The sequence below is a fragment of the Ahaetulla prasina genome, chromosome 13 (genome assembly GCF_028640845.1).
Source record: "Ahaetulla prasina isolate Xishuangbanna chromosome 13, ASM2864084v1, whole genome shotgun sequence".
NCBI classification, from domain to species: Eukaryota; Metazoa; Chordata; class Lepidosauria; order Squamata; family Colubridae; genus Ahaetulla; species Ahaetulla prasina.
Genome location: NC_080551.1, coordinates 5,083,671 through 5,101,539, shown reverse-complemented (window position 1 = coordinate 5,101,539; position 17,869 = coordinate 5,083,671). Strand labels below are relative to the sequence as shown.

Below are 17,869 nucleotides of genomic sequence, written 5' to 3'. Positions count from 1 at the left end.
TGTGAGGTTCTTGATGCTCTCTGAGCTTGGTAGTTTTCCTGTAATGTTTCATGACCCAACTAGGTTACATCATCAGTGCTACAAAGGAGTTCAGGGAGGAGGAGGAGCAGGAGGAGATTGAGATTATTTCATCTTGAGGAACTGCCTCCCTGTTCAACAAGAGGAGCGAACGCTTCCCTTCCCTTCTGCCAAACTCCATTCAGCCACCTCCAAGACTTTGCTTGTGAAGAACGTCAAAAGCCAACTTACCATCCGATGCACTGAAATATTCAGGATTCACAGAAGCGTAAAGCACTCCGTTTCCAAGCCTGTCGCTGTTCCTGTTAAAATACAAGCAGTTACTTCTTCACGTTGATATATTCACCTCTCAAAAAAAAAAAAAAAAACCAGAATCTTCACACTATTTTGGGCCTCTCACCTGGCGCTCTGTTCTGGGACTTGCTGTTAAAAACACCCACACTGCACACAACCCACTAACTACTTTTAGCATGCTATACGGAGGTGCGAGGAATCCGATGTGTTACTTCCTACGTCTTATGCAATGGTAGATCCCTTAAATTTGCATTTTCAGGTGACATTTATTTCCTAAAATTGATACCTGGAGTTGCGTAAACGTAGTTTTTCACACAGGCCTCTGTGAGGAAAAACTGAGGGCCCTTTTCTTCCTTTCCCTCGCAGTCACAAGTTTGAATCTGGGTTGTAAGTACCTTTTCTGGGGCCTGTCATTTATTTATTTATTTATTAATCCAATTTCTATACCACCCTTCTCCCGAAGGACTCAGGGCAGTTTACAGCCATATTAAAAATACAACAATACACATAATATAAATAACAAATTTATAACTTCATAACTGTCATAACTTCAAATGGTCGCTAAGCAATCAGTCATAAGTTGAAGTCTACCTCTTAACTACTCCCCATCCACCTATCCCACTCCAGAAGCTCTGAAAGGAATCTTCAACTCATAATGGAAAAAACTGACAGTTGCCGACGTTTGACGAAAACCTCTCGGGATAAAGGGACAACTTTTCGGAAAATTGTATTCCATCTCAGTGAAGGAAGGATGAATGATACAAGATCCGAATGGGACAATTTACCAGAGCCAATTCACCGTGAGGCAAGGACAACTCGCTGCAGGACAATTCCATTTAATTATTTAAAATAATTTTTAAAAATATTTTAATTTTTGTCATTCACATTTCATTCTGTCCCTCCCTTTGCATCTTTCCTTGAACGAGTCTATTCCACCATTTCCTTGATATGCTTGTGACTCTCGTCCCACAGCGAGTTGGCCGTGGCCAGTTGGACAAAGCAAGATGGCGGCAGCAAGTTGACTGCGCCGAGTTGCCTTAGACCTGATTCAAGATACCCTGAGACCCACCTTTGTCCGTTTTAATTATGCCAAGTAACGAAACAAAGAAAGCTTGGAAAGAAGCGTATGAGTTGCTTAAAATGAGGGGGTGGGGGTTAGAAAGGATAGGAAGACTCTGCTGGTACTTTTGGAATACTTAATATTGCCTATAACAGTGTTGGCGAACCTTTGGCATTCCCGCGTGCCAGCCTGCATGCCGGAAGTGGCACGCAAAACCATCCCCCGAGGTATGCGTGGCCCCGCTGGCCTTTGTGCGCGGGGGAGTGGCAATACCCAAAAGAGCGGCGATCCATCGTGTATGTGCGAGCTGGCACTCAAACACCGGATACCGGTGAGAAAGCGCGCCCAACGAACAGCCGGCCATCGCGCATGCACGTGACATCAACCCGGAAGGTCGGGTGCTGGCCTGCACATGTGTGTCGGAACACCGCTCTTCCGGGGTCCGCCGCTCCTGCGCGTGCGACGGCCAACTGACTGGCGCGCGTTTGAGCACAGGAACGTGGAAGAGGAGCCGGCACACATTCCATAGGTTCATTGACATTGGCCTATAATGTTTGTCAGAATTATTTATTCCATTCCCTGGGATTTGCTTGGAGAGACATTGAGAGACAGACAGAGAGAGAGCGAGAGAGAGAGAGATTATATAACCATAAAGTGTTTCGTAAGACTCCCTTCTCTCTGCCATCTCAGGCACCGAATTGAGGTCAGGTTAAAAGAAGCTCCGGTTGGGGGTTTGTTTGTTTTTTGATGGCAATAAACCATGCTTTGCCACAGGGCCCGATCCACCACCCTCTGCCGGTCTCACCTCTTCTTGTTGCAGACATAAAGCATGATGAGCAGCCCCCCAATGATCAGCAGGACTGCAATGGGCAGCACAATGATCAGATGCAAGAAATTTCCGTAGTCTGCCGCTGCAACGAAGAATACACGGAGTTTAAAAAACACGCACAAACACCACGTTGTTTGTATACTTGGAGGTGCTTTTGCCAAACTGACTACCCTTCAGAGGCAGTCCTGACACAGGTCGTCCTCGACTGACGACCACGATTGATCCCAACATTTCTGTTGCTAAGGGAGACGTTTGTTAAGTGAGTTTTGCTCTCTTTTATGACCTTCCTTGCCCCAGCCGTGAAGTGAATCACTGCAGTCGTTAAGTTAGTAACGTGGTCCATCCTTAACTTAAATCAGGGTTTTTCAAACTCTGCAATTTTAAGACGGGTGGACTTCCAACTCCTAGAATTCTCCAGCAGTATTTGGGGGAAGTAATAGTGGGTTGCATGTAACTGCACCATCAGAGTGAAAAAAAATATATCTGGGTGCTACCCCATCTTTCCAGCCATTCAGAATTCAGTATGTTTTGATAGTCCTTCTGGTCAAATCATTGAATCCTAGGATTGGAAAGGATCTTGAATGTCTTCTAGTTCAGGGGTCTCCAACCTTGGTCCCTTTAAGACTTGTGGACTTCAACTCCCAGAGTTCAGACTCTGGGAGTTGAAGTCCACAAGTCTTAAAGGGACCAAGGTTGGAGACCCCTGTTCTAGTTCAACCCTCTGGCCAATGTAATAATCTACTTATCATTCTGGACAAATAGCTTTCCAGCCTTTTTGTGTGTCCAACCCAGGTGTGATTAGACACACAAATTCCTTGCGTGTCCAATCACATTTGGCCAATAAAGAATTCTCTTCTCTTCTCTTCTCTTCTCTTCTCTTCTCTTCTCTTCTCTTCTCTTCTCTTCTCTTCTCTTCTCTTGCCAGAAATCCAGATATAGGAAATCCTTGACTTAACAACCACAATGGAGTCCAAAATCTATGTTGCTAAGCAAGACAATTGTTAAGTGAATTTTGCTCCATTTTAGGATCTTTCTTGGCACCGTTGTTAAGTGAGACATTGCATTTGTTAAGTCCGTAACACTGACTTAAGATGATTCTGGATTCCCCGTTACACTTTGCTTGTGAGAAGGTCACAAAAGGGGATCATACGGGCTGCCAAGCGCCTGAATTTAGATCATGCAATCAAGGGGGTGGTTTTGTCGTGACTGTGAAAAATGGCACTTTTTTTCAGTGCCGTTGTAATAATAATAATAATAATAATAATAATAATAATAATAATAATAATAATAATAATAATAATAATAATAATAATAATAATAATAATAATAATAATAATTTAATTTTTATACCGCCTTTCTCCCGAAGGACTCAGGGCGGTGAACAGGCAGATAAAATAATAAAGTAACTTTGGACGGTCACTAAATGAACTGTTGTTAAGTCGAGGACTACCTGTGAGAATACCTCCCGGGATTCCTAACAATATCTCAGAGGTGTTGGACTATTCAATTCTATGTTTAAGATGGTATATGCTGGCTGGGGAATATGGGATTTGTAGTCCAACACGTGAAAAAGATGCCATTTGGGGAAGGTATCATTTGCATGTTCCGGAATACAACTCTTAGCTATATTCTGGGACCCCTCAAAAAAAAAAAAAAATCTCTCCCTTTGTTAAAAATTTTACAGCAAGGAAATGCCCATTAAAACAGCTGGTGCCTGATAAATATATGAAATTATGGGTGGGGGGTTAGGATTATGGAACATGGAATAATAGGGTTGAAAGGGGCCTTGGAGGTCTTCTAGTAGAACCCCCTGCTCAAGCAAGAGACCCCATACCATTTCAGACAAATGCTTGACCAGTTTCTTCTCATAAACCTTCATTGTTGGAGCACCCACAACTTCTAGAGGCAAGCCGTTCCAGCGGTTAATTGTTCTCACCGTCAGGAAATGTCTCCTTAGTTCTAGGTTGGTTCTCTCCTTGGTTAGTTTCCAACCAGGGCTTTTTGTCTTGCCTTCTGGTGCTTTGGAGGATAAGTTAACCCCCCTCATCTTTGTGGTAGCAGCCCCTCAAATTTTGGAACATTGCTATCATGTCACTCCTAGTCCTTCTCTTCTCTAGACTGGCCATGCCCAATTCCTGCAACTGTTCTTCGTATGCCTATACCAGGGGTCTGCAAACTTGGCTCTTTTAAGACTTGTGGACTTCAACTCTCAGAGCTTTGCTGGCTGAGGAACTCTGGGAGTTGAAATCCACAAGTCTTAAAAGAGCCAAGTTTGCAGACCCCAGGCCTATACTATTCCAGACAAATGAAGGGCCATCACCATCTTCCAAGCCATTTCACTGATTTAATTGTTCTCACTGATAGGAAATGTATTCTTAATTCTAGGTTTCTTCTCTCCTTGATTAGTTTCCATCCATTGTTTCTTATCTGGCCTTCAGATGCTTTGTGGCAGCCCCTCAAATATTGGAAGACGGCTATCATGTCACCCCTAAACATTCTCTTTGTTAGACTAGACATACTCAGTTCATCATAATATTATTTTTCCTCCTAAATCTGTTTTTCTCTTCCAGGGTAACCAAAAATACTTACGTTTAGGTTGGACGTAGAACGAGATTGGCTCCGTCCAGGATCCGTTCCCAGCTAGCGAAGTGGCCTGGACTCTAACCGTGTAATTTCCCGGGTTCAAATGAGTCAGTTTGGCTCCACCAAGTTTTTTATATTCTTGCCTGGAAACGCACTCCCGTTTCTCCTGCAAAGTTGAGAAAGTAGAGAAGAGATCGCATTTAAAAAATAATAATAATAACCATCTAACTTTTGCAAGGCAAGAAAATAATAAAGGACTTCAGGTTTCTCTGGAAAATTCTCCAGCTACTTTTTTCCTTTCTTCTTGCTGCGTTTCAATTTCAGATTTCTTTATTACAGCCCTGAAGCCCCATGCAAAAAAAAAATAATAAAAAAAATAAAAAGAAGCATTACATAAGAGGAAAAACAATATAAGCATAGGTAGTTGTCAGCCTCCACTCCAATCCTCACATCCTTTTGTACACTTTATATTTAGTAGTTAGATTGCAGTGGGGTTTTATGTGTATTCAGGTTAAGTAGAGAGGGCCCTTTAAGAGTGTCGTCTGACATGAGATCAAGGGGAGGGGAGATTGATGGTTTGAATTCAACAGGAATGTTAGAGAGGGGGCTTTCAACGGACATTGCATTCCTGAGATGATTTACAGCCAGAGACCTGCGGAAGAAGATTACCACGGGGGCCCGAGAAGGAGCTGGCATTGGACCAGATCTGCCTGACCTCTTGGGGGAAGAGGGACTAACAAGGGGATATGGGATGTTAGCCATATTTTGTCTCAGATCCAACTTTATACTGCTGCAGTCCGGATGTATTTAGTAAAAGTACTTTTCTTTATTTGCAAATGAAGTCAAGGTGTATTCTTTCCTAAATATAATCAGAGGCAGCCTGACATTAGTCCTCTATGTATCACCATAATTGAGCCCAACATTTATGTGGCTTAAACAGAAATTTGTTAAGTGAGTTTTGTCTCATTTTACAACTCCCCCCCCCTGTATTTGTTAAGTGAATCGCTGTTGTTCTTAAGTGAGTAACACGGTTGTTAAGTGAATCTGGCTTCTCCATAGACTTTGCTTGTCAGGAGGTCATTAAAAGGGGATCCCATGACCTCGGGACACTACAACCGTCATATATGTGAGTTCAGTTGTCAAGCATCCAAATGTAAATCACACGGCATGGGGATGATGCAGTCATAAGTGTGACAAATGGTCATAAGTGTGACCAGAAGAATGACCTTAAGCCGCTTTTTTTCAGTGCTATTGTAAGTTCAAACAGTCACTAAATGAACTGTTGTAAGTTCGAGGACTGCCTGTATAACAGAGTCTTCCTGTGTTGTTTTTCCTCCCAATTGCACAAAATCTGAGCAATCTGGTACAACATTTTGCGAGGCAATATGTGTATGTTCACTCGCAATGTAAAAAAAAAACACAACACGTGCTAAAAGGTAGACCCAACCCTTCAGGAGGCTGCCTGGTTTGATCTAAACAGATGTCCAAAGAACAAACGGGAACATTGTACAAACGTTCTTCTTAAGATTTAGTTTTGACCGTGAAAATAGAGAAACCTGCTTTCCTGCTTGCTGTGTTTTCCCAAAACGGCTCCGTTCCATCGAGTGACTTCACACACACAAAAAAATAACAGGAAACGGCCTGACCAAATCAGAAAACGATTCGCTCCCTAACGCAGGTCTCTCTGCATGGCAGAATTACAATGCCCATCATCCCTGGCCTGGTTGCTGAGTGCCTGACGTTTGGTCACTTGACTGTGGCGGGGGGGGAGGGGGCTCCACTGTTGGAACGTCGCATCTGGGTATCTCGTATAGATTTTAATTATCAAAACAAGCCTTAATAAACGGCGATAAATAGGAAGCTGCAGTTAAACTGTACACACAAATACCTACACGAAATAATAACAGTTGTTGGGTTGAGGGGTCCTTGGTGGTTTTCTTGCAGATGTTTCATTACCCAATTAGGTAACTTCATCAGTGCAAGTAAGGAAGGGGGATTGTTTTCAATTTATATTCTAGTGCAAGGGTGAAATGTAAAATTTGTTACTACCAGTTCTGTGGGCGTGGCTTGGTGGGGGTGTGTGTAATGTGACTGGGTGGGCGTGGCCAAGTTTTGTTTTTTGTTTTTTACTTTTAAAAGCATTTTTTCTACAAACTCTTCGGCCGAAGAGGCTGTAGAAAAAAATGCTTTTAAAAGGCTCCTCTGGCGATCCCAGCTGAGTTGCCCGATCGTCAGAACCTTTAAAAGCATTTTTTTCTACAAACTCTTCGGCCGAAGAGGCTGTAGAAAAAATGCTTTTAAAAGACTCTGACAATCCCAACTGAGCCGCGCAATCATCCGAGGCTGTTTTTTTTTTTACATTTAAAAGCATTTTTTTAGCCGAAGAAAAAATGCTTTTAAAAGTTAAAAAACAAAAAACAAAAAACCAACCTCTGATGATTGCGCGGGCATGGGGGGGAGGCGGGGATTTTTGCTACCGGTTCTCCGAACCATCCGCCGCCATTGCTACCAGATCGGACGATCCGGTCCGAACCGGGAGCATTTCATCCCGGTTCTAGTGGCTTGCCCTGTCAGTATTGGGGGTGATGGTTGTGGAGATTGCAAATGAGCATAGATTAAGATTAACATGAGACCAACAATCAAGCAGTCAACAATACCCCAATCAAGGAACTGCCAAACAAGCCAACAGCAAACAGCCGAACCAAAGAAACTCCAAGACCACTCCCACCAACACGGACAGGGCAGACCACTAGAATGTAAACTGAGAGCAAACCCTGCTTCATGCTAGTACTGATGATGTTACCTAGTTGAGTAATGAAACGCCTGCAAGAAAACAACCAAGTTCACAGAGCACCAGGGACCCAGCATTCAAACCCCGAGCAACAAATATTCTCCTTTAACAGTTGTTGGGTTCCAAAATTGCATTAAACCAAAGACTGAATACATCTTAGTGGCCTGATTGGTATATAGGTGATGCCTTAATAAATGACCTCAAACAGTAAATAAAGCCCCCCACAAACATTTAGGCCTTGGTCCGGTATTTCACAAACTTTTTAACTTGCAGGTGTATAGACTTCAACTTCCAAAATTCTCACTAATGGCCATGATGGCTGTGAAATTCTGAGAATTGAAGCCCTGGAGTTTACAAACATTGAGAAACGTTGCCTTAATCATAATGGGGACTCAAGGAACTAAGAGCAACGCAATTAAATGAAGGAACTTCTTACTTTTTAAAAACCTAGCATAGCACAATAACCACCAGGAATTATGGTAGCAACCAGCCGATAACCAGCCTTTTAGCTAATTCCTTCCAGCGTCTTTTCTTGAAACGTGAGCTAGCCTGCTCTGTTGTGTTCTCCACCTTTGTTGCAAAATACACCTCTGGGTTAAGATCTTATCCTGATATCTGATATTCCATCGCTTGGGGCCAATATTCTCTGTAAAGATTTCGTGCCTGGGTATTATGTAAGCATTCAGGAAGTTTGAATCGGTAGACTTTTTTAATTCCTGGTTTGGAAATAACCAAATAACAGCCAATCCTTGACTTACAAACCCAGATAGAAGCAGAATTTCCGTCGTTAAGCAAAGCAGCTGTTAAGGGAGCCGTGCACGATTCTGTGATCTCTTTTGCTTTGGTCACTAAGTGATTCACTCAATTAAGTGAACCACAAGGTTGTTCAGCGAATCTGACATCCTTCCCTTGTTGGAAGCCAGCTTGGAAGGTCATGAACGGCGATCACCTGACCCCAGGACACTACAACCGTCATAGGTACATGCCAGTTGCCAAGCTTATAAAATTCTGATCACATGACCAAGCGGATGTTGCAATGTTTGCAAATGTGAGGTTCTACGTCCCTGTTTAGTTGTAACTTTGAACAGTCGCTGAATCAACGATTGTAAGTCGAAGACTACCTGTAATACCAACGAAGTCATCAGTCTCCTTACCTCTCCGTTTTGTCCATATTTGATTTCGTACATCAAAACCAACCCATTGGGGTTAACCGGCTCGGGCCACTTCAGGGATATGGTGTTTTCCTCCTTCCCTTCCCACGTTACACTTCCTGGAATGTTATCAGCCCCTTCTGTGGAAAGCGAGCACAAGAGACGATTCATTTATTTGTATCCCACCCCCCCTTCTTTATCCCTATTTTCCGGACAACAACAACCCTGTGAGGTGGGTTGGGCGGAGAAAGAGTGACTGGCCCAAGGTCACCCAGCTGGCTTTCATGACTAAGGCGGGACGAGAACTCACAATCTCCTGGTGGCGATAGGCCCGAAGTCACCCAGCCAGCTTTCCTGCCTGAGTGTCATGCCCCCGTCGGGAATCTGAATCTGCGGGGGAAGATGAGCTGAAACAAGAGCCGACAGAGACAGAGGGCGGCTCCATTGGCCTTGGAAGAAACTGGGGGAGGAGCAGGAGAGGCAGAGCTCAGGCGAAGAGCAAGGACCACCCCCTCCTGATCCTAGAGCACGGAGAGAAGAGAGAAGGCGAGACCAACGCAAACTGAGCCGGCTACGAGGGAGGAGGGTGCCCTGCCCCCCTTCACAAGGAACACCTGGGGACTGAGATGTAAGGAGGTGCTGGTGGGAGGGGCATTTGTCGGGAACAAGGGTTGAATCTATGGAAACTTGCGTGCACTTGCCGACGACTGGAGATTACTGTGCTCTGTCTTGTAGGGCTTGCCCGGTTTGCCTGGCTTACTGGACTGCTGGCCCTGGTTACTGTTTGGCTAAACCTGGCTTACTGGACTGCTGGCCCTGATTACTGTTTGGCTAAACCTGGCTTACTGGACTGCTGGCCCTGGTTCCTGTTTGGCTAAGCCTGGCTTACTGGACTGCTGGCCCTGGTTCCTGTTTGGCTAAGCCTGGCTTACTGGACTGCTGGCCCTGGTTCCTGTTTGGCTAAGCCTGGCTTACTGGACTGCTGGCCCTGGTTCCTGTTTGGCTAACCTGGCTTAATGGACTCCTCACAGCCAGAGACTGTTGAAGGTGCGTGTGAGAGCTTTGCTCCAGGATTTGTAGTAAACGTGGAGATGTTTGGGGGCAAAGTTGGAGCAATAAAGGGGAGTTAGACCTGTTCTCTGGCTGTGTTGCTTTCGTGCCATGCCCCGGGTCATCACACTAAGGCAGGACTAGAACTCACTATCTCCTGGCAATAGGCCCAAAGTCACCCAGCTGATTTTCATGGCGAAATCAGGATTTGAACTCGCTGTTTCCTGCTTTCTAGCCCGATGCCTTAACCGCTAGGCCAAAGTGGCTCTTTGACTGAACTCTAAATCAGAGCTGAGATCTAAGATAGCGTAACTTTGAACCAATTTGACCTGGAAGTTATATATTTAGCCAAAAAAGGAAGTTTTTAAAAAACAGGAACTTTTAGGCAGTGTACAGCTATAAAAAGGAAGAAATGAAAAGCATGTAAACTGAAGTAAAATAAGAGAACAATAAAATAAACAATGAAAGAACCACAATGAGAATATATCAATATGATAACCACTATCATTACCTTATACCATTACATCAAGGAGTTTCAAGGAAGTCTCAGTAGCTCCCAAGTCCTTAGCTCTTCAGCTGTTTACTGAAACCCTTATTCTCCTAATCCTGCCTATACTATCTGCAATTGTATTTTGGTTGCATGCTACAATCCTTTCAAAATCTACTGACAAAAGTGAAATGTCTAAAGCGACGGAAGAGGAAAACGATTAAAGTCCTGTGGAAGGATCTTACCAATAATATTAAATTTTATGAAATACCATATTGAATTTATCCCGGTCCCACCTAACACAGGATATCAATCAACAGAAAGCCTGGCTCAAATGACATTAATTGGCAGCCCTCTTCCTTCATCGACTCTTACTTCTAAGATCAAACTACCAACCTACCTTCCATTGAGGACCTGTATACCGCACAAATCAAGAAGAGGGCCCTGAAAATATTTACAGATCCCTCACATCCTGGACATAAACTGTTCCAACTCCTGCCCTCAAAACGACGCTATAGAGCACTGCACACCAGAACAACTAGACACAAGAACAGTTTTTCCCCGAAGGCCATCACTCTGCTAAACAAATAATTCCCTCAACACTGTCAAACTATTTACTAAATCTGCACTACTATTAATCTTCTCATCGTTCCCATCACCAATCTCTTTCCACTTATGACTTTATGACTGTAATTTTGTTGCTGGCAATCCTTATGATTTATATTGATATACTGACCATCATTTGTGTTGTAAATGTTGTACCTTGATGAACGTATCTTTTCTCTAGAGCATGTGCACCAAGACAAATTCCTTGTGTGTCCAATCACACTTGGCCAATAAAGAAGAAAGAAAGAAAGAAAGAAAGAAAGAAAGAAAGAAAGGAAGGAAGGAAGGAAGGAAGGAAGGAAGGAAGGAAGGAAGGAAGGAAGGAAGGAAAGAAAGAAAGAAAGAAAGAAAGAAAGAAAGAAAGAAAGAAAGAAAGAAAGAAAGAAAGAACTACGAGGGAGTTTACGGGCTGGATTGGACCTCGATGCTTTCTTAAGCTACACACACAACTAAATAAAAGGCGAGAGATTGTACCTGCAGGCATCGTCCGGGCGAAGACAAAATTTGAAGCGCTGCAGCCCAGGCGTGCCGCTTCGTGGTTGCAACTGTGGATGTCGATCCGATAAAGGGTGAAAGGCAGGAGCTGGGAGATGAGGGTCCGTTCCTTGCCCTCCACCTTCGCTTCGTAGAAGGGAAACTCCACCTCACCCTCCTCCACGTCGGTCCCGTTGCTCGGGTGTTCTGGAGCGATCGCAGTCTTGTTCTTACCGGCAAACGTTGTGTTTGCGACGCGGAACAAATCCCTTCTCTTCCGATCAGGTCTGGACCAAAAACAAAACAAAACACCAAGAAGCACCCCCAGGCTTTAATCTCTCAGACACTCAAATCTGCACATCCAAGGCCACAATATTTTCAGAGAAAATAGCACCCAAAGTTATTAAAGAGTTTAAAAAGCAAAAAGTGTACCCCTTCCTTGCATGCAGCTGGAGTCAAAATAACCCTAAATCACAGATCGGTCACACTTATTTAAAATTATCACACGTCCCATGATTGAAGGGAAGGGAAGGAAAGGGGGGGCTTTGCTTTACTGTATTTTTTGGGACTATAAGATGCACCTAAATTTAGAAGGGAAAAACAACAGAAAAAAGTTTTTAGCCACCTATTTTTGGGCCTTTTTCAGTCTTTTTTCGGGCTGTTTCTGGGCCTTTTTTCAGTCCATTTTCGAGGGCTTTTTTTGGCCTGTTTTGGGGGCTTTTTTGGCCCATTTTTTTGGGGGGGTTTCAGCCTGTTTTTTGAGGCTTTTGCCGGGTAATTTTGAGGCTTTTTTGGCCTGTTTTCGAGGCTTTTGGCCAGTTTTAAGGCTTTTGGGGATGTTTTGACTTTTGGGGGCTATTTTAGGCGTTTCGGCCTGTTTTGAGGCTTTTGGCCAGTTTTGAGGCTTTTTCGGCCCATTTTGAGGCTTTTGAGGCCATTTTGAGGCTTTTGGGGGCCATTTTCGAGGCTATTTTCAGCCAGTTTTCAAGGATTTTTTCAGCCCATTTTTTCTGAAAAAACAGGCCGAAGAACGCCTCGAAAACAGGCTGAAAAAAGCCTCAAAAACGAGCTGAAAAAAGCCTCGAAAATGGGTCAAAAAAGGCCTGAAAAAGGCCTGAAAACAGACTGTGTGGATGCCCAAAAATGGCTGGTGGGTGGGCAGGGTTTTGGCAATATTCGGTCTATAAGACGCACAGACATTTTGGCCCCCTTTTGGAAGACAAAACAGTGCGTCATTGCCCAAACAATACGGTATTTTAAGGTGCGTTCAGCCAAAGTTATGAGTTTCGGTACAGTTTCTGTGCAATCTTTGCCTCAAAATGATTTGGGGGTGATGTTCCGGGACCCACCAAAAACAGGGTTCAAGAGCTAAACCAGCTTTGTGGATTCAGGATGACTCCCGAGTCAAGTGAAAAGGTGATGGAGTTTAGCAAAGAACCAGGAGAGGCAATTTACTAGAAAGAAAAGCCAAAACGAGACAAGACGACGATGCAGATGTAACTATGGAAAATAACAAGATTAAGTGGCAGGAAAAAAATTCAGCAGCAACAGCTCCCTATGGAAGAGACAGATCTGTTCTTTTCTAAGCAAATGCTAGTCCAGTGAATTATTAAACACTTAAGTAAGTGAAAGCTCACACCACAAGTTTCTGTTCCTTTCACAACAGCGTGATGAGAGGCATGGTTAAGTTTGTTTAATAGTTGGTGGTTTAGTCCATTTTGCCCTAACCTAAACCAGCCACTGGCTCCCTCTAAGCCACGTTTCAGAGCTTAATGTACCCTGTGACCCCAGCCAATTTGGATCTGTTTCGACCACAGCGACACAAACCAGGAATGAGAGCAATGTGTAAACTGAGTCACAGATTTCCAAAGAAGACTGGAACCACAATGTGGCACTCGGGATGAGAGACAAATTGATATCCTTGGAAGGGTGCGTGGAAGTGAAATATGTAGTTTGGGTCACGGACAGAGATAAGGCCCCCAGCGAAATCTCATTTAATGTTGTAACGTCATTCTTCCCTGATGTTTGGGATTCTTAGTAATGGTTTTACCAGCTTAGTGAATTTACAAAATGTGAGCTCCACCCATATTTATTTCATTTATTTGATTTTTTAAAAAAATCCTGCCTTTATTATTTTATAGGTAACTCAAGGTAGCAGACATTCATGATGCTCCTTCCTCCTCCTATTTTCCCCAAAACAGCAACCCTGTGAGGTGGGTTGAGCTTAGAGAGAGGGGGACGGGACTGAGGCAAAGTCACCCAGCCAGTTTTCATACCTAAGGTGAAATTAGAATTCAGAGTTTCCTGGTAATAGGCCCAAAGTCACCCAGCCGGCTTTCATGCCTAAGGGGGACTAGAACTCACAGTCCCCTGTGATTGCCGAGTCACCCAGCTAGCTTCTGTGCCTGAAGTGGGACTAGAACTCACCGTCTCCTGGTAATTGACCTAAAGTCATCCAACTGGCTTTTGTGACTAATGTGGGACTAGAACTCACAGTCCCCTGTGATTGTCAAGTCACCCACTGGTTTTTGTCCCTAAAATGGAACTAGAGCTCACAGTCTCCTGGTGACTGACTCAAACTCACCTAACCAGCTTTCATGCCTAAGACAGGACAAGATTCACAGAATCTCCTCATGATTGGCCCAAAGTCACCCACAGTTGGCTTTTATGACTAAGGTGGGACTAGAATTCACCATCTCCCAGTTTCTAGGCCCGTACCTTAACCATTAAACCAAAATATCTCTCACATAGTTCTTAAAGGTAAAGGTTCCCCTCGCACATACGTGCTGGTCGTTGCCGACTCTAGGGGGCGATGCTCATCTCCGTTTCAAAGCCGAAGAGCCAGCGCTGTCCGAAGACGTCTCCGTGGTCATGTGGCCGGCATGACTCAACGCCAAAGGCGCACGGAACGCTGTTCCCTTCCCAAAGGTGGTCCCTATTTTTTCTACTTGCATTTTTACGTGCTCTCAAAACTGCTAGGTTGGCAGAAGCTGGGACAAGTAACGGGAGCTCACCCCGTTACACGGCAGCACTAGGGATTCGAACCGCTGAGCTGCCGACCTTTTGATCGACAAGCTCAACGTCCTAGCCCCTGAGCCACCGCGTCCCTACATAGTTCTTAGAGCCAATAAATAAAAAGCAATTATGAATGCAAGCTGAACCAAAATGGGGGAATGAAGCTAGTCCCACATCAGGCACAAAAGCCAGTTGGGTGACTTTGGGCCAATCACCAGGAGACTGTGAGTTCTAGTCCCACATCAGGCATAAAAGCCATTTGGGTGACTTTGGGCCAATCACCAGGAGACTGTGAGTTCTAGTCCCACATCAGGCATAAAAGCCATTTGGGTGACTTTGTGCCAATCACCAGGAGACGGTGAATTCTAGTCCTGCCTTAGGCATGAAAGCCAACTGGGTGACCTTGGGCCAATCACCAGGAGACTGTGAGTTCTAGTCCCACATCAGGCATAAAAGCCATTTGGGTGACTTTAGGCCAATCACCAGGAGACTCTGAGTTCTAGTCCCCTGTAGGCACCAAATCCGGCTGGGTGACTTTGGGCCAATCACCAGTCATGCCGACACCAGGAAACCTGCCATTTATGTATTTCCCAACAAGCTGCAATCTATCAAAAGCTAAGAAGGCTAATCATATGCCAGCTCTTTCCTCTGGATTGGAGAAGCTTCTGGGGCTAGTAACCCTTTGTTCCACCCAGTGTCCCTACACACACAGGCATGAAGGTATCATTTAAAGAGAGTCACATGGCTAACACATATTGCTCCCAAATTTCAGAAATACGGCATCTATTTTGGAGCAGGCTACATCATCCGGTTGTAAAACACTGGACAGTAATTGGTGGAATCCTGCCTGCCCTGGAATCCTTTGCCGTTCTTAAGTTTCCCCCAGAGCGAGAGAGGAAAGAAAAACCAGAGGAATGGTCGAAGGAAATGGCAAAGGGGAGCCGAAAGAGGAGGAGACGGTCTCGGAAGAAAGAATCGGGATTTCACATGAACCAGCGATGACCCCAAGCGTATCGGTCAACGGTGTTAATCCGGCTCAGCGTAGAAAGAGGTTTACGGGACGCTCTCTCGCTCAGGAGCCTATACTCAAATATTAACAGTTTTATTGGGAAAGTTGCTTTCCCAAATCTCCCCTGAAGCCAGCCAATTCTCTCCTGGGTCATTCTGGCACCTGTCAAAGCACAGAGAAGAATACTGGGGGATGGGGGGGGGAGAGAAAACGGACAGGGACAAAAGCTTGTATAACGGGGAGACTCTTAGGGGTGAAGTCGGGATGTTTTAAGGGGGCTCAGATCAGCAACAGTCCAAATGGCCCCAGAATGTGTTGGGTGGAGGAGAAGACCTCCTCTGACAGAGGGAAACGGGGGTACAGAATTGCCTCTTGAATATGGATGCCTACCTACCACACCAGAAGCCGTATCCTCTTCTCCTTCCCTCCCAAGCAGGGACAGGACCAAAACAAAATCCACAGGAACTGGATTGGTAGCTATTAGTTAAAACGGATTCTCTGTAAGATACCCTGCTTGTAAAGTTAAGGGAACTCCAGATGTACTAACAATTCTCTCTCTTTTTTTCTTTCCCTTTCTCTCTCTCTCACACCCAACAGAGAGAGAGGGAAGGAGGGGAGAGAGCGGGGGAGAGAGAGAGAGGGGGGGGGAGAGAGAGAGAGAGAGAGAAACACACTAAACAGATATTTAGAAAAAGAAGAGGAAAAGAGGATGGGGTAGATTAAGGAATAAATACAGTGGGTAGAGAATCAGAAAGGAATAAAATTAGGTGAAATGAGAAAAAAAGCAGGCAGGCAGGGAAGGAAGGAAGGAAGGAAAAGGAGGAGGGGAGGAGAAAGGAAGGAAGAAAGGTAGAAGGGATGGTGGGAGAGAAGGAGGAAGGAGAGAAAGAGAAAGGGAGGGAGGGAGGGAGGAAGGAAGGAAAAAAGGGGAGGGAGGGAGGAAGGGAAGGAAGGAAGGAAGGGAAAAAGGGGAGGGAGGGAGAGAGGAAGCTGTGCTCATATGTCACAGAAAGGGTTAAATTCAGCAGGCCATCATCCCCTCTCAAGCAACACCTGATGCTCAAACTCCTCTTCAAAGGCTCCTCACCCCACTCATAGCTGCGGGAGGATGTCTTTGCCAAATCCTTCTAGCCTCTTTTATTATTATCGTCATGGAATGTAAGAATTATGACCAGCAAAACAAAAGGACTTTATTCCAAGAAATAAATGCCATCACCCTGGATCCCGTTCGCTTGTGGAAGGCATGCTGGCAAGGATTCCCCCCCCCCACCTCTTCCCCGTCTCCCCTCACCTGGGCAAAAAGATGGCGTTATGGAGGAAATTCTCGAAGACCTTCCGGTACTCGGCTTCCTCCTTCTCAGCCTGCTTCTCTGCTTCCGTCTTTGGGCATTTGCAGCAAGGTCCTTTCTCCCCGCCAGACCCCTCCGCCTTGGTGGGTTCCGTAGCTTCTTCAGTATCTATGGTCCCATCAGCATATCTCCGAATCGGGACTTTATCTTGGAAAGCAAAAGAAAGGAGGAAGAGGAGGAGAAAAGGTAAAATCAAAGGAGGTTGGTGGACTAAGCCAGCAGCTGTGATGTTCCGGCTGAAAACCTTCGGCCTTCAGCTGTTCCTTTCCATCAGTGGGCCATGGCGGACGAGCTTTGCATCAAGAGGCAGGAAAGAGACCCGTGGAAAGCCAAAGCATCTTTCTGCATGGCCAACTCCAGATGAGACCACTGAAATCAGCTTCATCCACACTGCCCTTCTCCAACTGGGTCTCTCCAACCTTGGTCCCTTTAAGACTTGTGGACTTCAACTCCCAGAGTTCCTCAGCCAGCTTTGCTGGCTGAGGGACTCTGGGAGTTGAAGTCCACAAGTCTTAAAGGGACCAAGGTTGGAGACCCCTGCTCCAGAGGTCTTCAAAAACCGCAGGATTCCCAACCACTCAAAAAACTACAAACTGGCAGGCAGTGGCTTGCAAGGATCTCTTTCCAGATCACTCTAGAGAAAACTGGTGGTTGGGCTCAGGTCTTGCTGCTCGAGCGGATCATCTATTCCCGGTGTTTCTCAAACTTGGCCAACTTTAAGACGGGTGGACTTCAACTCCTGGCATTCCCCAGCCAGTTAAGTCTGATGAGGGAATTTTGGGTGTTGAAATCAGTGGTGGGATTCAAATAATTTAACAACCGGTTCTCTGCCCTAATGATTTCTTTCAACAACCAGTTCGCCAAACTGCTCAGGAAGTTAACAACTGGTACTCCTGCAGTGGTGCGAACTGGCTGAATCCCATTGGCTGGTTGAAATTCACCGGTCTTAAAGTCACCAAGTTTGAGAAACCCGGATCTATTCTCCTGTTGAACTGAGCTACTAGAGTGTTACTTCCTTGGTTACGAGGAGCTTGTGAGGTGATTACAGATTGTGGCCACATTGATTAGTAAATATTAGAAGACTCTTGCAAAAGGAAGACAAGTGTGGGCGTATCACACACACAACCCCCCCACACACACACCTTCCCAAAAA

At 45.0% G+C, this 17,869-nt stretch overlaps 1 protein-coding gene across 1 annotated transcript in view; it reads right to left on the bottom strand.

The window, feature by feature from the left end:
* Positions 1-17,869, bottom strand: part of IGF1R (insulin like growth factor 1 receptor) — a 273,210-nt gene that overhangs the window by 38,117 nt on the left and 217,224 nt on the right. Inside the window, exons 10-15 of the mRNA XM_058156688.1 lie at positions 16,659-16,863; positions 11,344-11,630; positions 8,730-8,866; positions 4,791-4,950; positions 2,178-2,283; positions 250-320 (exon numbers count right to left, since the gene is read on the bottom strand). Coding sequence (XP_058012671.1) covers positions 250-320; positions 2,178-2,283; positions 4,791-4,950; positions 8,730-8,866; positions 11,344-11,630; positions 16,659-16,863 — 966 coding nt within the window. The remainder of the gene's footprint in view (positions 1-249; positions 321-2,177; positions 2,284-4,790; positions 4,951-8,729; positions 8,867-11,343; positions 11,631-16,658; positions 16,864-17,869) is intronic.